This window comes from Microtus oregoni, unplaced genomic scaffold (genome assembly GCF_018167655.1).
Source record: "Microtus oregoni isolate MIOR12 unplaced genomic scaffold, Mior012 000004F_ref0000308, whole genome shotgun sequence".
In the NCBI taxonomy this organism is placed as follows: domain Eukaryota; kingdom Metazoa; phylum Chordata; class Mammalia; order Rodentia; family Cricetidae; genus Microtus; species Microtus oregoni.
This window is the reverse complement of record NW_024543063.1, coordinates 45,400,531-45,426,938: the sequence shown is the minus strand read 5'-3', so window position 1 is coordinate 45,426,938 and position 26,408 is coordinate 45,400,531. Positions and strand designations below refer to the sequence as shown.

General features: G+C 45.4%; 1 protein-coding gene across 5 annotated transcripts in view; it reads left to right on the top strand.

Annotated features, from left to right (window-relative positions):
• Wdr59 (WD repeat domain 59) overlaps window positions 1–26,408 on the top strand; it is a 65,919-nt gene that overhangs the window by 30,851 nt on the left and 8,660 nt on the right. For 4 of the 5 annotated variants that reach the window (XM_041650660.1, XM_041650662.1, XM_041650663.1 and 1 more), the window contains 12 exons: window positions 1,093–1,188; window positions 1,346–1,502; window positions 2,381–2,450; window positions 4,898–5,051; window positions 8,666–8,722; window positions 14,389–14,522; window positions 15,836–15,917; window positions 19,476–19,588; window positions 20,742–20,892; window positions 20,988–21,060; window positions 24,424–24,550; window positions 24,692–24,834. In XM_041650660.1, the coding sequence (XP_041506594.1) occupies window positions 1,093–1,188; window positions 1,346–1,502; window positions 2,381–2,450; window positions 4,898–5,051; window positions 8,666–8,722; window positions 14,389–14,522; window positions 15,836–15,917; window positions 19,476–19,588; window positions 20,742–20,892; window positions 20,988–21,060; window positions 24,424–24,550; window positions 24,692–24,834 (1,357 nt within the window). The remainder of the gene's footprint in view (window positions 1–1,092; window positions 1,189–1,345; window positions 1,503–2,380; window positions 2,451–4,897; window positions 5,052–8,665; window positions 8,723–14,388; window positions 14,523–15,835; window positions 15,918–19,475; window positions 19,589–20,741; window positions 20,893–20,987; window positions 21,061–24,423; window positions 24,551–24,691; window positions 24,835–26,408) is intronic. The other variant, XM_041650661.1, reaches the window with a different exon arrangement.

Genomic DNA, 26,408 nt, shown 5'->3' with positions numbered 1-26,408 from the left:
CTCTCAGCAAGTTCAGGTTCAGTTAGCTAGAAAGAATAGGCAAGATAGATTTTGAAGCTAAAAAGTATTTGATAGGAAAAAAATATAGTCATTTAAAAATCTCAGAAAAGGTCAGGGTGGGGCTGGGGAAGAGTTGAGAGGTGGCTCAGAGATTAAGAGCACTGGCTGCTCTTCCAGAGGTCCTAAGTTCAATTCCCAGCAACCACCTGGTGGCTCACAACCATGATGATGAGATCTGCTGCCCTCTTCTGGCCTGCAGGCGTACATGCAGGAAGAACACTGTATACATAATAAATAAATAAATCTTAAGAAAAAAAATCTCAGAAAAGGAGCCCTGTGGGTTCAGAAGCTGATGTGTGTGTAAAATAATCTTAAGATAAATTAATTTTAATAGTATTTTTATTTAATTCAGCACATCTAAAGTAATATTATGTCAACATATAATTAGTGAAAATGAGCCAGACAGGGTGGTACAGTCCTCGTGTGGGAAGCAGGAAGGTCAGGAGTTCAAGGTCAGCTAAGCTAAATAGCAAGTTTGAGACCAGCCTGGTCTACATTACTCCCTGGGTTGACCCCCAAAATGAGATACTTTACACCTTTTATTTTTGGTATAAAGCCTTCTGTACTCTTGTGAACTCTCTCCTTGTAGCAGATGTGAGTTTGGAGGAGGCCCACTCCCTGTGGTCTGTGCGGGCAGTGGCAACAGTGGTCCAGTTCATATCCCTAGCATGTACCTTATAATGCTGGAGGTCACCGTTAGTGGATAAAAATAGAAGTCTTTGCCCTGGCTTATATCACTCAGAATAGTTTTCTCTCCAACTCAGTGATTGTTTGTCCAAAATGATGAGATTTTTCATGTGTGGAAGTAGAGCTGTGTAGAACTCACCAGAAAGAAAGAATAGTCATTTTGTGTATGGCTCAGGAAAGTTCTTCCCTTGAGCCCCTATGGGAACCAATAGAAGAAGCCTCAGGCCTGACCATGCGCCACCCGCCCAATGCCAGCATGCTTCCAGCGTCTTTGCAGAATAAAACCACACATGAAACATATGGACGGACGATTATCTCCCTGATGGTGTTTTGGGTCTTTTCCAGATCCTAAAGGACACTTCCCTGCAGAAAGTGAAACGCAACCAGAGCTGCTTGGAGCCTTGCCTGCGCCAGCTCGTCTCCTGCCTTGAGTCTTTTGTGGTGGGAAATGTGAACTTGTTGGGCCAGCCTGAGCTTTAGTGTTGTGGTGCACTTCCTATCCCCGAGACCCTGGCTCCAGTTGTAGTACTGCACCGCTGTTTTGTAATCCAATTTAACGGTGGGCTGTGGACTCCAGTGTGTTTGTCTTTGATTTCAGAACCAAGAGGATAGTGCTTCTAGCAACCCATTTGCACTCCCAAACTCTGTCACACCACCCTTACCAACATTTGCACGGGTGACCACTGCCTACGGGTCATACCAGGATGCCAATGTTCCCTTTCCTAGGACCTCTGGGGCCAGGTTCTGTGGAGCAGGTAGGTCTTTCTGTTCTTTGACTCTAACTCTGAAGGAGTGTAGCTAAGAAATTTAATTTTCTGCATAATTATCAGAAAATGTTTGTTTTTAACTTTGCAAGAGCTCAAAACAACATATGGTGTAATGCTAAATTGGTGTCTGTGGATATAGCCTAAGAACATTTACCAGGGACCCAGAGAGATGACTCAGCAGTACAGAGCTCCTGCTGCTCTTCCAGGGGACTCAAGTTCAGTGCCCAGGACCCACACGGCAGCTCACGACCACCTGAACCTCCAGCTCTGAGGGATCTGATGTGCTCTCTGGGCCTCAACAGGCACCTCTGGACATACATAGCGTACACATACAGAGACACATACATGGACACGTAAATAAAATGAATAAGTCTTTGTAAAAAAGAATGTTTGCCATAATTGAAGTCTTCACTGGTTTAGTTCTGATGATCCCGAATTTGCATCTACTTAGATCCCTGATTCATTTACCTCTCCTGGATCTTGTAGACTCTCACGTTGTTCCTTTTAAGGATCAGTGTAGTCACGAGCCTTGGCAGTTTGTGGAGATGTGCCTCAGGTATACTGAAATAGAGAGAAAAAAAAACAAAACCCTGCCTGGCTGGTGGTAACAATGGTTAGCATGTGCAAGGCCCCATGTACAGTCCTTAGTACCACCAAATTTTTAAGTAGTTATTAATCCAGGCATTAATCATGCCTTAATCCCAGTTCTTAATATGATGAGGCTGGAGGCTTGCTGTGAATTCTAGTTCAACTTGGGCTATGTAGTGAGACCCTGTCTCAAAGAACAAAAAGACTACCCAGTCCTGCCTTAGGATTCCCATGTCCAGCTCACTGATTCTACCATGCTCATGTGTCTCCTTTGTCAGGTTACCTGGTGTACTTCACAAGGCCCATGACGATGCATCGCGCAGTGTCTCCAACAGAGCCTACTCCTAGGTGAGTTTGTGAGACACAGCAGGAATCTGCATCTCAGGGTCTCTCTGGAAAGTTCATTTCAGTTCTCCAGTGAAATTCCTCTTAGGAGATTCTTTCTTCAAAGACTGAGGTTCGTTAACTTGTTTCTCCTGTAAGGTTAGTATCAAAGCACTGGGAAGACGGCTTGATGAAAGTGGTTGTTCAGGAAGCTTTGGGCTGGGATGTAAACCTCATGGTAGTACATTTACGGGGCCTAGTCCTACCCCCAGGACTAGGACGGGAAAGAGGAATTCTTTCTAAGTGTTTTACTCCCTGACAAAAACATTGTCCTGACCCTTAAAAACTCCTGGTACCTTTGCCAAGCTCCACAGGAAACCACTGCCCTGACATCTGTCACCTTCTTTTAGTTTTGCCTGTTTTTAAACTTCATTGAATTAGAATCATGTAGCATGAACTGTTTTATATCTGACTTACTTTGTTCAACTTAATGTTATTGAACTTGGTATGAATGGCTGCATGGGTCAGTAATTGCACTGTGTGAACATAATGCAGGGTGATTCATTCTGTTGATGGATATTTGGATCATTTCCTGTTTGGGGCTATTAAAAATAAACTAGACACACACCCCTTTTTTATTCTTTCATGGAGACACTGATTTCCTGACCCAAGGAGTGAAACTGCCAAGTCACAGGTCAGACGTCTGTTCAGCTTGGAGAAGTGTGCTCGGTGGGGAGGGCGTTTGTCCCCTTCTCACTGAAGGCTCACAGGATTGATTGCTCCACGTCTTCTCTCTGTATTGCCAATATGTTCAACTTCTGTCATTGTGGTGGGTGGGAAATATTATCTCGTTGCTTTAATTTGCGTTCCCATGATGATGACTAATGATATGAGCAGCTTCTGTGTGCTTATTGACCTTTTGGGCGTCTCCTTTTGTGATGTGTCTGTTCAAGTCCCAGGCGCCGTGTTGCGTATTTGTGCTAGCTATCTATTTTGATTGCAGATCTTTTGCTGGATGTAGGCATTGATTCTTTTCGAATATGTAGCTGTTTTTTCCTCCCTCCTTAATAACATTCAGTGAACAGGGTTTTCAATTTTGATGCTGTCTAATTCATCATTTTTTAATTTTATGGTTAGTGATTTTTGTATTATATCAAAAAGAAAGAGAGGGAGAGAGAGAGAGAGAGAGAGAGAGAGAGAGAGAGCAAACCTCAGTCTACATCAAGGTCACAAAAATGCCCTTCTGCATCTTCTTCTGAGAGTCTGTAGCTTTAAATTCCTTGTTTAAGGTCCATGGTCTCAGTCTCTTTGGTGTTCATGATGTGAGGAAAGGTGGACATTTGTTTTATTTAATAGAAGTCACTGGTTGGTTCTAGCACCGTTTATGCAGCCTGCCTTCCTGTATGGCTGAAGAGTGGTCATCTGTTCTGGCACCCTAGTTATTCTATGTCTCAGAATGTAGCCTTCTGTGATAAATCTTAAAATTTGGTAGAGTAAGTTCTCGAACATTATTTTTGTTCAGCTTTTTTGTTGGCTACTCTTGGCCTTTGTACCTCCACAAAATTCTCTCAGCTTGTTAGTTTCTACAGTGCCTGCTTGTATTGATTGGAATTATACTGACTCTGCGTATCACTTAAGATAAATTGGTTTTTTTAAAATGGTTGTTCAAGACAGGGTTTCGCTGTGTGTAACCTTGACTGTCCTGGAACTCCCTCTGTTGACCAGGCTGGCCTCAAACTCACAGAGATCTGCCTACCTCTGCCTCCCAAGTGCTGGGATTAGAGGTATGCTCAAGATGATGCTTTGACAGTGTGGAATCTTTTCATCCCTGGTGTGCTGTGTCTCTCCATTGTTATGTATCTTCTTTAATGATTCTTAGGAATAGTGCATATTTTTTTCATCCTTTTTTTTTTAGGCAGGGCCTCCCTCAATAGCTCAGACTGCCTTGAGACTCACTATAGCCCAGCCTGGTCTTGAACTCATAGTAGCTCTTCCGTCTCAGCTCCCCTAGGACTGGGATTACAAGTGTGAGTCCTATTTCTGGCTATTTGATGTGTTTTGATAATAAGTAAAAATTAAAACTTTTCAAATTTTTTTATGTCTCTGTGTGTGTGTCTTTATTAGCCGAGCTATGTGTGTGAGTGCGCATGTGTCGTTACCAGCTGAGCCATCTTTTGGCCCTCAAATGATTATTTCTAGTATCTGAAAACACAGCAGATTTTTGTAGGTTAGCCTTGTATCTAAAGCCACTAGTTAGGTCTAGTAGTTTTTGGAGTCCTCTGTATTTTCTGTGTATATAGTCATGGAAGAATCTGCTTCTGCAGTCTGAAGTTTTCATCTCTAAAAGCTGATTGATTTTGTTTCTTTGTTTGGATTCCCCTTCTCTTCTCTTGGTTTCATCAATTCCTAAGAAGAATGTTACTCAGGGTTAGAGGCTACAGCCAATATGAATAACGCTATTCCAACCACAGATCTCTCTCAGCCCTCTCTGCTTACCACACTGGCTTGATTGCACCAATGAAAATCCGCACCGAGGCCCCTGGGAACCTGCGTTTGTACAGTGGGAGCCCAACTCGCAGCGAGAAAGAGCAGGTCTCCATCAGCTCCTTCTACTACAAGGAACGGGTAAGTGTCTGAGCCATTGCCTTGGATTCTTAGCCATCTGCATTCTTGTTTCCTGTCCCCTGCGTTCCATGGACAGTAGCTAAATTAGTAATCCCCTTGTAGTCTTTCAGTTTCATAGTTTATATAAGAAAGGTCATTGCTTTGTTGCTCTCAGTTTGTTTGAAATACTGTAAACTGGGGTAGAAGGAGAAATGGTTCGTTCTTTTACCGGAACTATAAAGAGTGCACTTTACTCCTTGTTTAAAATCTGTCCTGGCAATCCCCATCCATTGAATTGATTCCCACATATCAGGCAGAATAATTAACTTCAGTTCTTCCCTGATATCCGATGTCCTGTGACGCCTGTCCACACACCAAGAGCTGCTGAAGGCTGGAGGTCTCAGTGGATTTGGGACTACCTGATCTCTAGGTTTTCCAGAGTGGATCAGCCGGAACAAAAATTACCTGAACTTGCCCTTAATTTTTTAAAAAAAGATTTATTTATTATATTATATATATAACATTCTGCCTCCATGTATGCCTGCAGGCCAGAAGAGGGCACCAGATCTCATTATAGATGGTTGTGAGCCACCATGTGGTTGCTGGGGATTGAACTCAGGACCTCTGGAAGAGCAGTCAGTGCTCTTAACCTCTGAGACATCTCTCCAGCCTTGTTTTTTTTTTTTTTGTTTTTGTTTTTGTTTTTGTTAACCTTGACTGGCTTGGAACTCAGAGAGGTCCACCTGCCTCTGCCTCCTGAGTGATGAGATTAAATGTGTGTGCCACCATGCCCGGCTTTTCTGGGATTCTTAAAAGAGTACAGTCCCTACAGGACTTATCATTTGGCGGGCAGGAACCTGCTGAGCCCAGAATGCCTAGAAGTCTCTCTGTGTTGCCAGTGAGGACCTGGCGTCGGCACTGACAGGCCTGAACACTCGGTGTTTCTGCTGACCTACTGCACACTGCACACACTCTGTCCTTAAGATTCTACATGCTTTCCTTTAAAATGGGAAATCCCTGCCAGTAGTTAAAATCAGCCTTAAAAATAGAATCATTTAAAATAAAAAAAAATGGTTTTTCTATCAAGTATTTTAGGTATCTTTATGTGTTGCAGTGGAGTCTGCCTCCAGTTCCCTCTGATAGCTGGCCAGCTGTGACTAGTTCTAGTCTCAGGGCTTATGTGGCTGAAGTCAGGCAGCAGCTGATATTGGCACTAATCCAGTCTTGGGCCAAGCCATCTAGTCAAGCAGGAGTATAGTTCTAGCTGCCTTCCTGCCTGCCTGCCACTCTCCACACTCCCTCTCCTCCGCTCCTTGATGGGGTTCTGTCCTGCTGGCTGTCACAGACTGTCCTCAAACACCCACCAAACTTTATCTCCCCAAAGTCATTTACGTTAAAAAAAATGAGCTCCTGTCCCTCCTTTTCTGCAAGACATCTGGTAACTGGGTAGAAGGTTTGCTAGTTGGAGCATTCGGTTGGCTTCAGAGCCACTTAGGGTTAGGTAAATGAGGGTTTTACTTCGTATCAGGGCTGGTTTGAAGAGGTCCCCGAGTCAGAGGCAGTTCTGAATGCCTCTTTGATTCATGTCAAGTGCTACCGCCCGACTTGCAGTTTGATTGGCTAGCGTAGACTGGCCTACATATTTGACTTGGTGCTCACATAAAGCCCATCTATACTCAGAGTGCTGGTGGTTCCAAGACAGAGTCATCAGTGATGCCAGCATTCACGGTTAAGATGATCTTGCCCCGTTAGCCACCAGCACTGTGTTCCTAAAGAAACACCAGGAGAGCATGTGGCTGCTCATGCTGCAGCTGGGAAGGACTAGGAGATCTCAGCGTGGGGCAGTTTCTAGACTGCTTTTCTCCACAGGAAATGGGCTGTTCTGGTAGTCTGATCTGACATAGGAAGGGTTTATTTTTACATAGCAACCAGATAAAATGGGGAACACTTTTTTTTTTTTTATCACAGTGTAGCATGAAACTCTTGTGCTGCTGTATACCATGTGCGCAATAATGTTATCTGGTCATAAGTGTGTAGTTTAGAGAATTAACAAGTACCCCAGTCAAAAAAAAAAAAAAAAAAACAAACCCAGAAGACTGTAAGACCTTCTGGTCCCTGAGGGAGGGAGACACATTTAAAGAATGGCACATAATAATTGTGAAGGTAAATTCTGGACACTTGCTTCTGTTTGGCCACTTTTGATCTAAAGTTTCATGTGGTCAGTGTATTTAAGATGTCTCGAAAAAAACCAAAAAAAACCAAAAAAAAAAGATGCCCAAAACAAATGTCAGTTGTTCTGTGAAATTTGAAATAACCTTCTCTCTCCCTGCCGCTCGTTCATGCTTTATCCTGTTTAAATAGAGCAGGGCAGCTACAGTGATGGAAGTCCCATGCTGGCTTCCCTAGGCGGCCTGTCTTTCTCACAGAGGTCAGTAATTTTTGAGGATTGTTTTCTCCTCAGGAAGAAATGATTTCATTTTGTTATTTTTTGGTTCGGAAATGTTTCCAGCTAACTGAAATCTTGTGTGTCCACATTTTCTCCGGTGTACTTCTATTTCCTTGTAGATCTTTGCCCCTGAGAGCTATAGATGAGGGAGGTGGAAGGGCTGATGTGCCTGGTAAAGGCCTACGAAGAAGGAATTGCTCGAGATTGCAGGGTCTCATGCAGCGCCTAAAGACAGTGGTTTATTTTTCTTGTGTTTTTAATCTGCCCAGTTTAGGTTGAATTTGCATTCACCCTGTGTTTTCTAGATGAAATTACAGGGTTTGCTACCAAAAAGTTAAAAGTATGAGTGACCTAAAGATCTGTCAAGTTTCGTATAAGTCGTAAAGCACAGATGTTCACAAGGACAGACTTGGCAAATAGGCCAGTGATTACCAGCCAAAGAAATAGTGGCCAGTCTAGAACTTCTAATAAATACGGAGCATCGACCTACAGGTACTTTTCAGATTTTGCAGCCTCTCATCTCTGCTTCAGGTTATTCTGTTAAAATAGCTCTGTGTAAGTAGCTAGAGAGGCCTTTCAGGTAACAGAGAAACAGCCTGGTATTGTGCAGACCCCCTTGGCTAGCTGGAGCGCCTGGAGAGCTCCCTCCTCAACTTAGCCCCTCCTTCCCCAGCATTGCTCTGAAAATAGTGTTCAGCCCCAGTGCTGAGACGCGCAGTTTCCTCATTGCTCCCCAGGCACACTGGGCACTGAGCCTACTGAAGACGCGCTTTAGGAGCAAGAGTGTGCTCTGCTGTGTTCCCCACAGCTGTGAGGTGAAGGGGAGACTATCTTTCCTGTCTCCACTTGCAGCAGGACCTTAGTCCTCTCAGAGCCCCTCCTACCTTCCCCTGGGCTCCTTTGTCAGAGCTGTGCTGACTTCGGCCTCCTTATACCCTGGACAGTGGCTAGGGAGCAGCATAATGGAAGGAAGCTGGGCCTGAGGCCGGTGGGCGGGCGGGAGGAGAGGGGCGCAGGCGCTGCCGGCTCAGGCTCGGCCTTTTCAGTCACCCCACTTCCCATTTTGGAGCAGATATACCTATAAATCCATCAGATGTGGGGGAAGCTTTCATTTTATTCTATATTTTTCCTTTTTAATTTTCTTGGTGTTTTTCTTCCCTTTTCCTGGGTGTAACGTTTTCACGCACAGATGTCTCCTCGCTCTGCCCGGCGACGTTGGTCCATACAAGCAATTAACGACTTCCCGGTACTGTGCGCTGTGCAAATGCTCTCCTTGACTAATCCTGTCTCTACCAAAGGCCCAAGAATAAAATGCCACCTGCCTGGCTTTGAGGAACCCGAATAACAGACAGGCTGGCTGGTTGTTCAGGACCAGCGACACTAAAATTTTCCCCCTGGGGAGGCAGGCACCAAGGACTGCCCCCTTGCCAGATAGGGTATTTCAAATGGGTAAATGCCTAAGGATCATGAATGGGCTTCTTTGCAGATGAAACTCACTGCTGGGTTCTTGGAAGGGACCCTGATCAAATGACTTCAGCTCACCTGATATCATTTGAGGCACTTCTGCAAATTGCATGGAGCTTTCCAACACCTATCTTTGGCATGGGGGGGAGCAGAGGAAGATAGAAGAGACTTCTGCCATTTAGCCTCTGTTTTATAGTCTCAGACCAGTTCAGACAGGGAAGTACCTACTTGCTTCATTGGCGTACTACCTGAGCTGGTTTTATCCTTCAGGAATTTTCTGGAACAAATTTTTCTTCTTACCATAGTATTTTGCATTCATAATGAAATTCGCTGTGGACATTCTCTGTTCTCCTTCCTTTCCTGCTCATTCCTATTGGCCATCTCCCCTCTTCTGTCTTCCTCTCCCATCCCCTTCATGTTTGAGTGGTACCCAGGTGGCCTAAGGCAGACTTGAGGCCAGTGTCAATTTTGTTTGCTATAAAGAACGTTTAGAACAACAGACCAATACCCCTGTCCTACAAAAACCAGTTGAAAGCAAGAGCCTGGAGTAGCAAGAACCTCCGCTCAGCAGCTCTCAGGTAGAGCCGCCAGCACGGCCTCTTTCCTCGGAAAGCTGCTTCTGTCGCTCCCTTGCTGTTGCTCCTTTAAATAGGAGCTCATTTGACTCGCTGCCCACTCTGCTGATTATGCATTGTTGACGGGGTTGCTGCGAAGCAGTTGGTGGCTTATTCTTGGGCTGTTTTTACATTTAACCCATTTACTGGCATCGATGTTGCCTTCGATTATAGCGGTGACACTAGTGGTGCTCATGAGCTGGCTAGTGGTTGTCATGTAGCGCTCCCTCCATCCGGCCCCTTCTACCTTGTCCTCCGCTGTCCTCCACGACCACCTCCCCAGGGTGTGCACAGGGGCCTCCCAGAGCTCGTCATGCGATAACCTGTCTGCCTTGCTTTGTCTCTCCTCCTCAGTCTCTTCTCATGACATCTATGAGGAAGGGCTTATTCTGTTGGTGGAGCACTGAAAAGACCCGAGAGCAGGGCAGAGGCCTGGCCTCCTAGAGGTACCCATTTTGCTGTACAGAAAGGACTCCACCTTGAGACCTGTCAGAATGGGACTGGAGCAGTGCAGGAGGGCGAGGGGCCAAGTTTTAGACCATGGTGCCCTTCCCTAACCTGGACAGAGTAACTACACCTCAACCTTGTATGTTCGTGTTCTCTCCAAGCAGAGAAACCCAAGAGAAAGCCAGTGATGTCACTTGACAGCTGAGTAGACAGCAGAGAGCCCTAAAGTACCCGAAGATATTAGGGAGAACGTTAGGTTTAGGGAAAGTGGATGGGGTGGGAACGTTTCTTATTACCCAAAGTTGTAGGAAATTCCCTGAAAAACTTGTTCACTTTCTCATCAGGGAGCAGCCAGGACTTAAGGCCCCAGCTAACTTCTGTTTCAAGATTCATCGTTTCTTCGTTTAGGCAGCTTTGTTATGTCTGAATTTCTAGAATAACTGACCATCCAGTGGTTCACTGAATGATCCCTGCATCCCGAAGGGGAGACATTTAAAACTGGCACCCTACAAAATTAAAAAAACAAAACAAAGCAAAAACAACCACCTGTTTTGCCCCTGTAGGATTTTGGGCACTGTTCTGCAGTTATTCCTTCCTAGATTAAAACAAACAAAACAGCAACAATAAAAAAGCCAAAACAAAGAGAACCCCACAGAAACAAAACATTGGTGCTTTCCCTGACCACACTTATGGTTTATCGCTAGCAGCAGCTAAAATTCGGGCAGCTTTATGTTGGAGAACCTCCTATTACAGGCTGAGGCAGCTGTGTGAGGTCATTTCGTAGACACCCACGACATACTGGATGGAAACTCCTAGAAGCTTGTTGTCTCATGCAGTCCCAGGAAATACAGACGAATTTCTGCAATTCAGTAAGGGACATTTGTAGAAGGTTGATGAAGACCATTGCTTTCTGTTTTTCCTAAGGGGTTGGCAGCTCACATTTGTTTGTTTCTACTGTTCTGCAAAAAGGGGAAGAGTCTTAAGATATCTCTTTGGACTCTGATTTTACTTCTAGATGCCTAATCTTAACAAACCCAGAAAAGATCACATGCTGCACGCACACACAAACACACACACACACACACACACACACACACACACGCAACCGGGAGGCACATTCTCAAGGCCAGCCTGAAACCCTTCAGACAAAGTATCATTGGCTGAATCTGGCTTGTCCCAGGGAAAACTGAGTCACTAGCCTCTTAAACAAGAGAATCCCAAGAGAAATCCTGGTGCTGTTGCTTCACAGCTGGGCAAACAGCAGTGGCTCTGGAGTTCCTGTGAGATTTTAAGGAGAAAACAAGGCCTTCAGCAAACTACCCTGATTTAGCAGGATACAGTCATGGTGTTGAGAGATAAGTCACAGAAAAAGTAATTACGGAGGATGTTTTAGGGTTAGCACCACTAGAATCAAATGTCAATCTCTTTATTTACAGAAATTGATCTCCTTAAAGACAGACCGAACTATTTATGTATTTACTCACAGCTTAATTAGGACCGAGTTTTCCTTTGTTGATTCTTAAAATCCCACTCAGTACTGAAAAGCAAGTTAACACAAACGTGCTTAGCCAGGGCTGGGTGTGTGGCTTAGTAAAGTGCCTGCCACACAAGCCTGAGGACCCATGTTCAGATCCCTAGCACTAGTATGCAAGCCAGGCACAGGACCAGGTCTGTGTGTGTAGCTCTAGCACTGGGTGTAGAAACAGGCTGTGAGCTCCAGGTCCAGTGAGAGACTGTCTCAAAAACAAAATGTTTAATGGAGAAAGATACCAGATGTTGGCCTCTGGCTTACACACACACACACACACACACACACACACACACACGAGCATTGCAGCTTGACAGACCTATTCAAATTTCAGCTCCATAACCATGACCTTGTATAAGGTTCACATTTCTGTTTACAAAATGGAGGTAATACCCCCATTTCATGGAGCTGCAGTGAGGCGCCTGCCGCCTCAGCAAGAACCAACACTTGTAATAAAAATAGAAAAGTCTTTAAATCCAGAGTCAGATATCGGGACACTTGCACTTGTTTCGTGATCTGTTGCCAAATGAGCTAGTCTTGCAAATGAGCCACTCCTGGCACACGCGCCTTTGTATAATTAGTAATGTGCTTTTGTTAGGTGTGCTTCCAGAGTCAGGGAAGATGGTTATTTCCAGTGTACTCTGGAAGCTCGCGGCCCATCCGCCCCTCACAAGGCCTCCGTTTGCTTCAGCTGTATAATTAAGTGACGCTCTGAGTGGCTAGGTATTCAAGCTCTTGTCATTTTCCCCTTTCTAAGGAGCCACGGTGACTTCATGTTCACAGTGCTTTAGAAGCCGCTGTCCAACCCAGACGATACACTAGATGGATCCTATTCCCTTCCAGATGGACTCTTGGTAGCACAGAAATGAAAAGTGAAGTTTCTCACATTTATGTGTGTATATGCACTCATGTGCACGTGTGTAAACGTGTCACACATCTGAGTTCAGAGGACAGCCGTGGGAGTCAGGTCTCCTCTTCCACTGCATGGGTTCTGGGGATCAAACTCAGGTTGTCAGGCTGGACAGTAAGAATCTTCCATCACTGAACTATATCGCATAGTCAGAATTTTTTTTTTTTTTTAAATCCAGCATCCTAGATCTCATTTGAAATGGTCAATTGTCAGGGACCCGAGGGCATATAGTTTCTGGCTAGTCAAGCATTTTGTGCTACTCCATCGGATAGCCATACCCTAAGTTAACCTCCCCGCAACCGGTCCCCACACTGAGTGCTCATGTGACCGCTTCCGCCTCAGCTTAGGTAGCACTGCCTGGCTCCAGCCCACTCTGACATGTCCTTCCTTAAGTGAACACAGCTGGGTGACAGAATAGTAGTGCTGGAGTATGGACATAGTTATTCTTCAGGTAATCAGAGCATGTAGAAGCTTGGGGGCTTACCTTGTAAAAATAGACCCAGGTTCCCCCTGCACTGAAGAGTCAAGAGGTGTGGAGAAGTAACAAAAGTAACAGAACTGCTTCTTAAGATCCAGAGGATTGTGGCTCCAGATGGATAGCGATTCTCTTATAAACACTTCCTAGATGTTCCAGTTAGCCTGCCTCACTGGATCACATTTAGTGGGTCTCAGGACCTATTAATTGTATGGGAAGTTAATGCAGTGGACACCTGGAACATTGGTTGGGACATCAGTGATCAGAAATGCCTGGATTTAGACCTAGACTAAGTCATGAAAGAATGATGATACAGAATCACTAGTGGAAAAGTGAATGTGTGGGTGATGTGAATAGTGATGGTTCCTGACCATTTATGCACACTTACAGAACATCACTGCAGTTTTGGGGTTGCATCCGTCTTCTCATCAGACCCTTCCTGACCTCCTGAGGTTGGGTGACAGAGCTCGCGCTAGCCACAGGTTACCAGTAAGCACAGAAAGAGCGATGCGGGTGAGGCTCTAAGTCCACAGCAAATGATTCACTAGTGTCAAATTGCCTAGGGCCGTACTGAGGCAGGCCACACAGCACCTTAGTTTTCTGATGTCAGATTGCAGGCCCCTTTCAGTTGCTCCTTATGCCTCCTTTGTTAGTAAACGTGTTGCTCCCCTGCTTAGTTGAATGACTTTGGTGACCTCTTTTTTTTTAATTTTTGGAAATAAAGTAGGATGTTGCTCCCGTGACTGGTTGTCGTTTTGAAGATACCAGATGGGGCTACACTCTGCTGCCTTTTGTTTCCCAGGACATTTCTCATTCCACATGAGCAGATTCCCCACCGCCACTTGCTGGGACGACTCTGGGAGCTGAAGCGTGTGTTCATGGTCTCCCATGTCTGTTACCCAGTTCCCCAACCAAATAACTTTGACCTTTAGAAGTAATTCAGGCCTGCTAAAAAACAAGGCAATTCTTGTGCTGCCAAGTTTCTCTGTCTTCATATATTAAGGTTTGCAGAGCCCATACTGCTGTGTCTGAATTATAATATCAGCAAATCCTGTTGAAATTGTCTAAGAAGAAAAAAGCTTTGAATCGTTTCAGGCAAGAACTTTGAATCTAGTATTGAACACTTTAAAGCACCTCCCCCCCAATTTGGGGGGGCCTTTACTAACTTCTTTACCTGCTATTTTTAAAATTAATTAATTAATTAATTAATTCTGGCTTCCTGGTGTCTATTTTTTGAGCACCTGCAGAATGTAAATAGCCCTGCAGTAGGTGCTTGTTCTGTTAGGATTTTGGATCAAGAGCTTGGTGCCATTTGTTATCCTTTTACTTCCTACAGATGCTGATTCATGTAATTGTGGGCATGATGTAATTTAAAGTCTCTGCAAATTACCAATGACCCAAATATGATGTGCTCTGCTACTGTAGGCTTCCGCTCTCCAGGGTCCCATTAGTCACATCTTGTCATCTCCCCTAGAAATCAAGGAGGTGGAAAAGTAAGCGGGAAGGATCGGACTCTGGCAATCGACCCATTAAGGCTGCTGGGAAGGTTATCATTCAGGATGTTTCCTGCCTCCTTCCTGTTCACAAGTCCCTGGGAGAGATGTACATGTAAGTTCGGAAGTACAGGTACACTGAGCTTGTTCTTAAGATCTGCAGACCTTTCCAAAGTTTTAGACACTTTGGGGGAAACTCGGTGTTAGTGTTTTGGTGCCTAACAAATTGACCCAAGCTGCAGCTTCACACCCTATGCATTTATTGCCTTGCTGTTCCTGTAGGTTGGGAACCTAGCTTCAGTGAGCCCTCCTTGCCCAGGATCTCAGCTTACTGAAAGTATGACCTTGGTTCCACCATGCCCTCTACCAGTGCTTAGGGTCCAGGGAGCTGGGTTAGGTAACTGAATTCAGACCCTGCTAGCTGTAGAGCACTTGGCACATTTTTCTTTGAGACCAGCATAGAACTTTTTTTTTTTTTGAAGGTCTTATCTGACCTAGGCCCCATGGAATATTCTGCCTTTTGGCAGACTCCAGGTCAAGTGCTTAATAACATAATCGTGAAAGTAATTCCCCAGGAATTCTGGGGACCATCTGAGAATTCTGCCTCCCACACTGAATTAGGGTTTTATTGCTGCTATGAAGAGACACCATGACCATGGCAACTCTTATAAAGGAAAACATTTAATTGGAGCAGGCTTACAGTTTCAGAGGTTTAGTCCATCATCATCATGATGGGCAGTATGGCAGCATGCAGGCAGACATGGTGCCGGAGAAGGAGCTCAGAGTTCTACATCTTGATCCTCAGGCTGCAGGAAGTGAACTGGCTTGAACTTCTGAGACCTCAAAGTCCACCTCTTAGTGACGCACTTCCTCTAACCAGGCCACACCTCCTAATAGTGCCATTCCCTATGGACCAAGTATTGAAACCCATGAGTCTATGAGGGCCATTCCTATTCAGACCACCACACACACCCAATATGTAAAGCAAAGCAGAGTTATTTTGGTTGAAGCCCTTAGGAGTAGAGTGGTCAGCATGTGGAGTCTGGCCTACAGGCCCCCTAAGACCTCCTGAGCTTGAACACTAACAGGAAGTGTTTTCTTTTGTAGTAAACTCACAGTGTGATACTTTTTATGTAGACACCACAGTTAGTTTTCATATATTTAAATCCCAAACCTTGGGAACTCAACAGAAAAGCTGGTGGCAAATTAGTGTTTTTCTTACTGCCTCCTCCTTCCCTGAAAGTGGCAAGTGATTTCCTTCCCCTCAGGTGGGCACCCACAGCCTGCTAGCACCAGCTCTAATTAATTATTCTCTTCCTATCAGATTTGAGTGACAACCAAAGAGGCACTTTCTAGTCCACTAAAGCAGGAGTCTTTCTTGGGAAATTAAAGTAGAAGCCTTCTTAGTCTTTTCTGCTCTAATTTCAGACTGAACGTGAACGACACTCAGGAGACCTGTCAGAAGAACGCCGCTTCGGCCATGCTTGTTGGAAGGAAGGATCTTGTCCAGGTACTGCAAATTCCTGTTGGTGACAGTCTGGCCTCCACACTTATGAGTTAGTGATATTCACAGGGTGTGCCCCCTATTTTGGAATTTCTTTTTGATTTTCTTTGCCTGTCTGTAGGGCTGGAGCAGCTTCTTAAACCTTTACCCTGGATATTTTTCTTATTAGTGCTAGGTGGGGAGATCCTTAAGTGGTTTTTCCTTAAACTATGAGTGTTTCTATTTCAGTACCACAGTATTGTCTTAGTTCAGTACCACAGTGATTGTATTTTGGTGCCACGGTCACTTTCATAGTTTGGTACCACAGTGACTGTCATAGTTTGGTACCACAGTGACTGTCATAGTTTGGTACCACAGTGACTGTTGTATTTTGGTGCCATAGTGACTGTTGTATTTTGGTGCCACAGTAACTGTTGTATTTTGTTGCTACAGTGACTGTTGTATTTTGGTGCCACAGTGACTGTTGTATTTTGGTGCCACAGTGACTGTTGTATTTTGGTGCCACAGTGACTGTTGTATTTTGGTGCCACAGTGACTGTTGTATTTTGGTGCCACAGTGACTGTTGTATTTTGGTGCCACAGTAATTGTATTTTGATGCTACAGTGACTGTTGTAGTTCAGTGCCACAATGACTGTCAGATCCTAAACTTGAGCATCTGTGTCTTTGTCATTTTACTTCAATTATTTTTTTTAAAAAACTTTAATGCATTTTTCATAAGAAGATTTATCAGAGTGTTCTAGGTAGAGATGTTCAGTTTTTAATGTATGACATCATGGGGCTGGAGAGGTGGCTTAGTTGTAAGAGCACTGGCTGCTCTCAGAGAGGGCCCTGGTTTAGTTCCCAGCGCCCACATGGCTGTTCACAACCTTTTGTAACTCCAGTCCCAGGGAATCTGACTCCCTGTTCTGGCTCCAGGCATGTGCATGATACACGTCCGTGCGTGAAGGCAAAACACTCATACACACACACAATACAATATTAATAAAACTTTTAAAAATAAAATGTCAGCACTTACAGAGTGTAAGATTCCTTACACTTTGTAGCTCTCTGTAGCTCCCCTGTGTTGTTCTGTGAACTCCTTCACTGAGACACAGCCTGCATCCCTGCAGCCTATCCATCCAAAATGTGCTAGTTGGTAACTTCTGGTTTTGCTGGAGTTGTGCAGTTGGAAACTGTTCAGGACGTTTTCATCACAGGGAAGAAACTCCTTGTCTTTCCATCTGTTCTTCCCGTCAGCCCTGGGCAACCACCAGTCAACTTCACTCCCTGTCATTACTTCATCCTGTTCTTTAGTGTGATGGTGAGGCTGAACTAAGACCTCCCATTGATTTCATTTGATTAAAAAATCCCTAAGATTTCCATTCATCTTGTAATAAACATCACCACGTCTCTCTCAGAAACCCTTTAAAGAAAACCCTCTCATGGATTTAGTCTATTTCTGTCAGCCCCCACCCACCCAGACTCTGTGAACGCCAAGAAGATGATAGGAACAGTGTGGAATTTATAGTGGTAGGCCGAGTCCGGCTCAGAGTGCTAGGGACCTACCTGGGCAGGTCACCTCAGACTCTTAGCCTGGGAGGGGGTTTCCAGCACGAGAACCCGAGAAGCATTTCCCTCTGGCGTTCATGAGTCACTGAATGTAAAGGCTGGCCTGGGGGCCACGAGGGGCAGGGAGCCGCATGGTGGGTGAGAGAGTGAGATGAATGAGCACGCCATCCAGAGAATGTAATGGTAAAAATAAAATGCTGCAGGTCTCTGAAGGCAGCTGGTCCCAGGCAGGGAGTCACACAGCAGGTGAGAGACAGAGACGTGGATAGGCGTGCCATGCAGAGTGAGGCTGGATATTTATTTAGTGGGTTACGAAGGAAAAGGAAAAAAGGGAAGAGGAGAAGAGGGAAGAGCAGAGGGAGAGGAGAGAAGTGGAGAGAAGGGAGCGAGGCAGAAAGGAGAGAGACTGAAGGAAGAGACTCAGACTGGAAACAATAGGAAGATCTGCCCCAGTGGGGGTGGGTGGGCGGGGCTTTCTCTTAAAGGGACAGGACAATAATATTCTCTGAGCACAGTTTCCTCCCTAAAGTTTTGTGTGTTCTCTCTCCATCTTCTTTAGTCTCTCTTCCTCATCTCCTCTCTCCCCTCCCTTTCCCTTTTTCTTTTCTCCTTTTCCCATCTCCTCCCCTGCCTCTTTTCTGGTAGAACTGGTGTGGAAGGCTCGGCCAGTCTAAGTGAAATGGGGAGACTCTTGTCTTCAGACAAATTCTGCTTGGCTTTGGGCCCCTGACAGACTTTTTGTGTGTGGATCCCAGCAAGCCACCCCATCTTTCTAAACCCCAGGGTCATTCTATAAAATGAAACAATACTTCTAAATTCATTAGGAACTAAATGGAATAAACTTGTGAATTCTCCTGTCTGGTCCTTGGAAATGCCTCCCCTGCGGCTCGGGGACTGTCGTTGTAATCTGCAATGTTTAAGGACAGAAATAACGTGAGTGGCAGTGAGTGCCTGAAGAATGTTGTTTGTCTTCATGCCCTTGATAAAGGGGTGCTTACTGTCTTGTAACTCTCACGTTTACCAGAGAAGTAGATATCAGGGACTCCCTTCTCTTGAAGGCTTTAAGAGACAAGATGTGTGCTAGTGTTCTAGGGAGAAACGGTAAGAGACAAGATGTGTGCTAGTGTTCTAGGGAGAAACGGTAAGAGACAAGATGTGTGCTAGTATTCTAGGGAGAACGGTAAGAGACAAGATGTGTGTTAGTGTTCTAGGGAGAACAGTAAGAGACAAGATGTGTGCTAGTGTTCTAGGGAGAACGGTAAGAGACAAGATGTGTGTTAGTGTTCTAGGGAGAACGGTCAAGAGACAAGATGTATGCTAGTGTTCTAGGGAGAACGGTAAGAGACAAGATGTGTGTTAGTGTTCTAGGGAGAAACGGTAAGAGACAAGATGTGTGTTAGTGTTCTAGGGAGAAACGGTAAGAGACAAGATGTGTGTTGGTGTTCTAAGGAGAAATGGTAAGAGACAAGATGTGTGTTAGTGTTCTAGGGAGAAACGGTAAGAGACAAGATGTGTGTTAGTGTTCTAGGGAGAAACGGTAAGAGACAAGATGTGTGTTAGTGCTGGGATTAAAGGCGTGTGCCACCATGCCTGGGTGCCCTCATACTATTGATTTTGCATGTCTGATGTTTGCTTTTCAGCATTTTTATCTACTTGCTTATCTCAAATTATAGACTTGACCCAAAGTTTGTGTCTTCTTCCTTTTGGGCTTAGAGTAGTGTCTTTCAGATAGTGGGTACAATGATTGTATTACTTTTCCAAAACCAAATAAAACAGAGGAAATTTTTCTAAAAGTAGCATTCAGTTTTTTGAAGGTTGGGGCTCTTTGTGATGGGCATTGAAGACTTTGGATTTAATAGGCATTTTGTGGACATTAGGCACGTGACCCAGGCAGTCTGGGTGGGGCCTGCACCTCACCTCAAGCTTTTGCCGCCCCTATGGTAAGATTTTAGGTTACAGGTGGCAGATGGGGCTCCTTGACAGTTTCTGTTCATCTCTTTCTTTGGTTTGTCCAGGTTTGGTCGCTGGCCACCGTAGCTACAGATCTTTGCCTTGGTCCAAAGTCTGACCCAGATCTGGAGACACCTTGGGCTCGACATCCGTTTGGGCGACAGCTGCTGGAGTCCCTGTAGGTTCTGAGAGCTAAAAGTGAGGAAAATGAGTGAAGTGGGTTTGAGGTCTGTGAACATGTTAAGTGTGACTGCCTCGGTGAGGGCACAGAGGCCAGAGGAGTGACGCTTTTAGCACGGAAATAGCCTCTGAGCAGAATGAATTTCTGACAGCTGAGGCATTATGTAATATTTGCCACCCAGAAGACTTTGAAACCTTCAGAGGCCCACATGCATCAGCGTGCCTCAGTCCATCCCTCACACCTCTGGGCACACAGGCCTCTGGGTACTGGGTATGGTGATTTCTCTGTAGTGTGGTATGACTTGGCCTCTGGGAACAGGGACAGAACTGTATGTGTTTGTTCTCCCAACACTAGGACCAGATTTATGTCCAATTTACCGCTTCAAAATACAGAAAGTCAGATTATATAGAATAATGTTCCATTAAGTAACCACTCAAGTATTTCTCACAGTGAGGCTCTGGGCCTGGGCAGAGAAATTCCACTGCTTCAAGTTGAAGTTTGCTTTTCTGCTGGTTGAGGCCAGACCTGGAGCACCTGATGTTGTTCTTACTGCCGCATCCTTAAGGCAGGGGTCGCCCCACTTAGTGTGTATAAGCCTCAAGACAAAGGCTTCTTACCCCTACACTCACATTCTAACATGGTGTCTGAAAGATAAAGGGAATGAGAACCTAAGACGAAGACAAATGTGTGCCTTGTCATTGTATTTAATCCAGAAAGCAGAGTCAGCGGCCGCCATGCTGTGGTGTGCTGTGTGCTCTGACTGCCTCCTGCTAGTATCAGGTCAGAGGAAGGACATAGAAACTTACCACAAAGCAGGGGATTTTTCCTGGAGCTGGAGAGAGTGAGAGAGTTTGGACACTTCTCTCAGAGGCTGGAGAACTTGTGTTAGAGCTCGTGCCTGAGTGCCACCTGGAAGCTTTCAGATTGATGTCTAGGTTGTCACTAACATTCTGAAAACACTTATGCCAAGACACGTGGGGCCATTCTCCTGGTAGGTGAGACTTTGGCTCTGTAAAAGTCCCTGTTCCTGACAAGGTCAGAGGAAGGATGGAACCTCCCCAGCCTAGCCCACAGTAGAGTTATGACTGGTAACTGTCCTTCCTCCATTCCTCCTCTTGGCTTATTTTTTTTCTCCTCTTGTATTTTACAGATTGGCTCACTACTGCCAACTCCGAGACGTCCAGACCTTGGCTATGCTGTGCAGCGTGTTTGAAGCCCAGTCGCGGCCTCAGGGGTTACCCAACCCTTTTGGGCCTTTCCCTAACCGTTCTTCTAATCTTATGGTGTCCCACAGTCGATATGTAAGCTCATGGTTTTCTGGCTTCCCTTGAAAAGTCACATGTAACTTTGAAATGGGATGGTGTTTGATGCTAGTGTGTGTTCCTCTTCCTTCTAGCCCAGCTTTACCTCGTCGGGGTCCTGCTCCAGCATGTCAGACCCAGGGTTCAACACCGGTGGCTGGAACATAGGTTGGTGAGGGAACGGCACAGCCCACATTGCACTTTGGCTATTCCTGAGGCTTAGTGAAGGCTGTTCATATGAGAAGTTTAGTTGGGGCATAAAAGGGCTTTTTTGTATCCCAATAATAGGTTTCTCTGCCCACATAGTAAGCCAGATCAAGCCGAATAGAAAAAGTATAAGAACGGGTTTATTTTCGTAAAGCAATTCCAAGGTGGGTTCTCCAGTTCCATAGATTGAGGCTGGAGAAGCCACTGGGAGAATTCGGGGGAAGTAGGTCAGTGTGTGGATGGGGACCAGGGCGCAGGTTGTGGTGTTATAGAGGGGGAGAGGATAGAGAAGGAGAGGTAGTAGGAGAAGGGAGAGGGAGAGAAGAAGGTGGCTAAGGAGAGAAGGTTGGCTCTCAGCCTTTGTCCTGGAGGGGGAAGGAAAAGGGAGGGGTGGGTAAAGGAAAGAAGATTGGCCACTAAGTGGAGCCTGTGGCAATGTGGGGGGTAGAGGTAGGCAGGGTTCAGGGAAGGGGCGGGGATGCCAGTGGCTCAGGTGTGCTCAGGGTCCAAGTCCTCAGATAAAAGGAGGTCTGAAGGTGGTGCAACTCCTAGCCAACAAAACCTGGGCCTTTGAGCGCTGACTACAGAGGAAGGGGCAGGCGCAGAAACCAAAAACGCTGGATGTAAGAGAATCCGACCACTTGTTCATATGCTGCCCGTAGAAATGCTCAAGATCATGGAAGATAGTAAAGATAAGAGTTCCCTCCGGTGGCCATCTTGACAGGTTATATCAAGAGTGCCCTGAGGCCAGGTCACAAAGCCAAAGAAAACCCAGCATTTTGGGTATATGGTGTGAGACAGCCACAATTTGGATAAATTTCACAGGAGACGCCCCAGGGGTGACCGAGGGTTGGTTTAGACCTGCGCTAGAGGCCGAAGACTAGGGCCTGAAACTAGGGCAAGGCACCCATGCAGTAGCCTGGGGTCGAGCGTGGGGTGGGAGTAGCCTTTGTCCCCTGGAACATAGAGTGTCTCTGCTCCAGAACTGACCAGCTTGCTCTGGCATGGCCACAGCTTGGCAGGGGATCCTGAGGATCCTGGACCTGGAGAAAGGTACCCAGTACCTTTGAAGGTAGTGGCTGGGAAATGGCGACTTACTCCTAGTCAAAAGTTGATCACATCTGGGGAGAGAAAGCTAAAGAGAAAAGGGTGGCCTCTGTGTGGCTGAAGAACCTGGTCCACCCAGCAGGAAGACTCAAGTCTTCCTGGGTTTTCGGCACCAAGATGAAGGGTTTTCTGTACCCAGATAATAGGTTTCTCTGCCTATGCAGTAAGCCAGATCAAGCCTAATTGAAAAAGTAAAAGAACAGGTTTATTTGAGCAAAGCAACTATCGGGTGAGTCCTCCAGCCCTAGAGACTGAGGCTAGAGAAGCCACACAGCTGAACTAAATCAGGGGATTATATAACCTGTAGTAAAGGGATGATGGTGTGTCCACCACAAGTGGATTGTGCTCAAGTGTGGTCAAAACCTGGAACGCTTAGGTGGGGACTTGGGCGGCAACAGAGGAAGAAGTTGCTGTAGTCACCAGGAATGCGGAACTGGGCTTTTTGGCACCTTTTCTTTGTTGGAGACTCTCTGACAGGAGCTGGGGAGGAGGGGGTCTTCCAGATGATGCAGGGGTGAGCTGGAGGTTCCACCCAAAGGTGCACACATTCTTCTCTGGTTCTCACTGCTTTCCATTCAGCAGACGGGGCAGTGTCAGCTCACAGCCTGACCTTGCATGTTGAATATACATGTTGAATATACATGTTGAATATACTTGCATGTTGAATATACACTGTGCTACTCTGGGCTGCTGGAGAGGCTGCAGTGGGACTTGTCCTATCCCATAAAGCCCAATGCTTACTCTTCCTCCTCCATCCCCCCTTTTCCACTATCGTCTGCCACATCACTTCATCTATTTCTTCCCATGATTCCTTTTAGTGGACAGAAATAAAACAGCTTAATGACCATGGTCTTAATTTTTTTGATTATAAAAGTAGAACATGAGCTGGTGTACTCCTTTAATCCCAGAACTCAGGAGGCAGAGGCAGACAGATCTCTGTGAGTTTGAGAACAGCCTGGTTAACAGAGCAAGTACCAGGACAGCCAGTACTGTTATATAGAAAAACTTTGTCTCAGAAAAACAAAACAAAACAAAAACAAACAAAAAACCCAAAACAAAATAAAAAAAACCCCACCAAGAACATGAGCCAGCTGTAGTAATATACACCCGTAATCCTAACTTCTCAGGAGCCTGAGGCCTGCTTGGGCAACATAGCAAGACCTTACATTTTAGAAAATAATCCTAGCACTCAGGAAGTGAAGGCAAGATGATTGAGAATTTAAGGTTAGCCTGGGCTACATAGAAAGATCTGTCTAGCCGGGTGGTGGTGGCGCACGTCTTTAATCCCAGCACTCTGGAGGCAGAGGCAGGAGGAGGATCTCTGTGAGTTCGAGACCAGCCTGGTCTACAAGAGCTAGTTCCAGGACAGGCTCCAAAACCATAGAGAAATCCTGTCTCGAAAAACCAAAAAAAAAAAAAAAAAGAAAGATCTGTCTACACACACACTCTCCTACCCAAGAACATACATATATATCTACTACATGTTCTGTAAAGAAGAATAAACAAAAAGTATCCAAGAAAAAAAATAGCAATGATTGATATCTCCACGTCTCTCACTTAATAACATCTATTAACATTGAGAACATTTTCTTCCTCTCCCCCTCTTTTTTTTTTTTTAAATATTTATTTATTATGTGTACAACATTCTGTCTGTGTATATATCTGCAGGCCAGAAGAGGGCACCAGACCTCATTACAGATGGTTGTGAGCCACCATGTGGTTGCTGGGAACCGAACTCAGGACCTCTGGAAGAGCAGGCAATGCTCTTAACCTCTGAGCCATCTCTCCAGCCCTCTCCCCCTCTTTTTGTGTGTGTGTATGGGTGGGTAGTTATTTGATTTATGCTGTTTTGTATTCTGCTTTTAATTTTATCATGAGCATTTTCTCGTGTCATTTAGCATTCTGATAACAGATCGCTGCATCACATTCTATTCTATCATTAAGCCATAATTTGCTTAGCTATCATGTGTACTTAATTACCAGGTTCTCTCGGTAATAAGTGCCTGGACACAGAGGGATGCCCAGGAAAGCGCAGTGTAGGACTCCGTTCCTCAGTCTTCAGTTTCACATACTTTGTTTCCAGAGAATAGAGTGGAGGCATACCGGGGTGTGGGGGATGGGAGGGGCTTTTGATTATCAAAGTAGAGCATGAGCTAGTTCCTAGTTCCTGTGCCTTCTCTGACCGCCATGTTCCCTTTCTCTTTTGCTTTTCTTTAGCGGGAAGAGAAACAGAACACGTGTCTTCACCTTGGGGAGAGTCTTCTCCAGAAGAACTCCGCTTTGGGAGTCTAACCTACAGTGACCCCCGGGAGCGGGAGCGCGACCAGCATGATAAAAACAAAAGGTAACCAGCCACCTTGCCCAACTGTAGCTGCAGAGTTCACGACTTCAGAGTCAAGTTTTGAGAAGATGGCATTTAATAGAAATGCCGTTAGGGACTGCTTTTCTCTTAAAGGAGCTAACGGAACCTTTTGGGTTTATCCAGACTGCTGGACCCTGCTAATACCCAGCAGTTTGACGACTTTAAGAAGTGCTACGGAGAGATCCTCTACCGCTGGGGTCTGAGAGAGAAGCGAGCGGAAGTGCTGAAGTTTGTGTCCTGCCCCCCTGACCCTCACAAAGGAATTGGTGAATATGGATGTTTTTCTTTTCCTGCCGCTGTCTGGAAGGCCCTATGCCCTAATTTGCCTGTAGGTTTGGAAGGTTAAGCTTCTCATTTTTAGGCAGAAGATTCTGAAGCATGTGAGCCTTTTCTAAGCTTCTGCAAGCCTTGCATTTCCCAGCAGGGTTCACATAACATATTAGCGGTGTCTTAGACACAGTAAATGATTATCCACATTTTGAGCTTCCGGTATCACCCCTGGTGAGCACAGTGAACCGTGGCAGGGGAGAGGGGAAAATTAATCAGTTAAACATTGTAGTAACTATACTGTGGCTGGAGAGGTGGCGCAGGGCTTAAGAGCACTGGTTGTTCTAGAGGACCCAAGTCCAATTCCCGTCACTCACATGGTGGCTCACGTTGGTCTGTAACTCCACCTGGAGGCTCTGAAGCCACCTTCAGGCCTCTGTGGGCACTGCATACATATGATACACAAACATACATGTTGGCAGAACAGCCATACACATAAAATAAAATATCTTTTTTAAGGGGTAGTCTCAGTATGGTTTGCTGATAAACTGGAGACAGACTGAGGAAGAGAAAGATAGCTTTGATGATTCCTGGGTTTCCAGCCAATGTACTGAGAGATAACAATATTATACCGCAGATAGAAACAAATGGAAGGACTGGAAGTCAGAATTGCCTGTGTGCGCGTGTGTGTATGTGTGTGTGAGATGAAATGGCGGTCTGGAGAATTCACAGTCAGTTAGATCTGAATCTGGTTCTCAGGAGAGATTGGATTCAGCCAGAGCTGATTATTTGGGGATCTTCATTATACAGTTGGTATGTAAGCCTATTAGAGTATGTATTATCCAGACAGAGTGACACACCTAAGCCAGGAAGAAGAGGCAGGGGAATGTCTGTGAGTCTGAGGCCAGCTAGTGGGATACATAGTCAGACCTTGTTAACAACAACAACAACAAAAAGGTGTATTTATCTGGGAGCTGAGGCTGAAAGGAAGAATATAGGGAGCACAGTCTTCCCTGGTCTAGCCTGGACTCTGAGAGAAAATGAGTTGCATCCAAGATGAAGATGGAGAGCTAAGGCCAAGATGAGACACCAGTTAGATTGGTGAAAAGCCGCACTGTCCATGGAGGAAATGAAGCAGAGCTTTCCTTACAGGAAGAAGGCGGAAGATTTCCAGAGGGAGTGGTCTGGCCACATTTCCCCCTTTTCCCTCAGATCTTAGCAAGTGTCTGTATAGAGAGTTTTTGAAAAGGTGTTAATTGCACAAGAAGAAGTAATATTGACAATAAAGCTTAGGACCTGGGAAATGGACAAGTTATTGGTAGGTGACTTCTAAGGCCCAAGTAAAGCTCATCCTGAAGATTTAGTCAGAAAAACAGGCCAAACCCTGCATGGCTTAGGGATCAGGGGCATCTAATCCTCTGGGATTTTAAAAGCTGTTTTTGTTCGATGGCCCTTGGAGGATCCTCGAGATTCCTCTTCTTGTTTGTAGAACAGGTCATGACCCCAACAGAAAACTGTAAGCTTATTCTGCAATGAAGAGAAACACGTTTGCAGTCTGGATGGGTCCACTTCC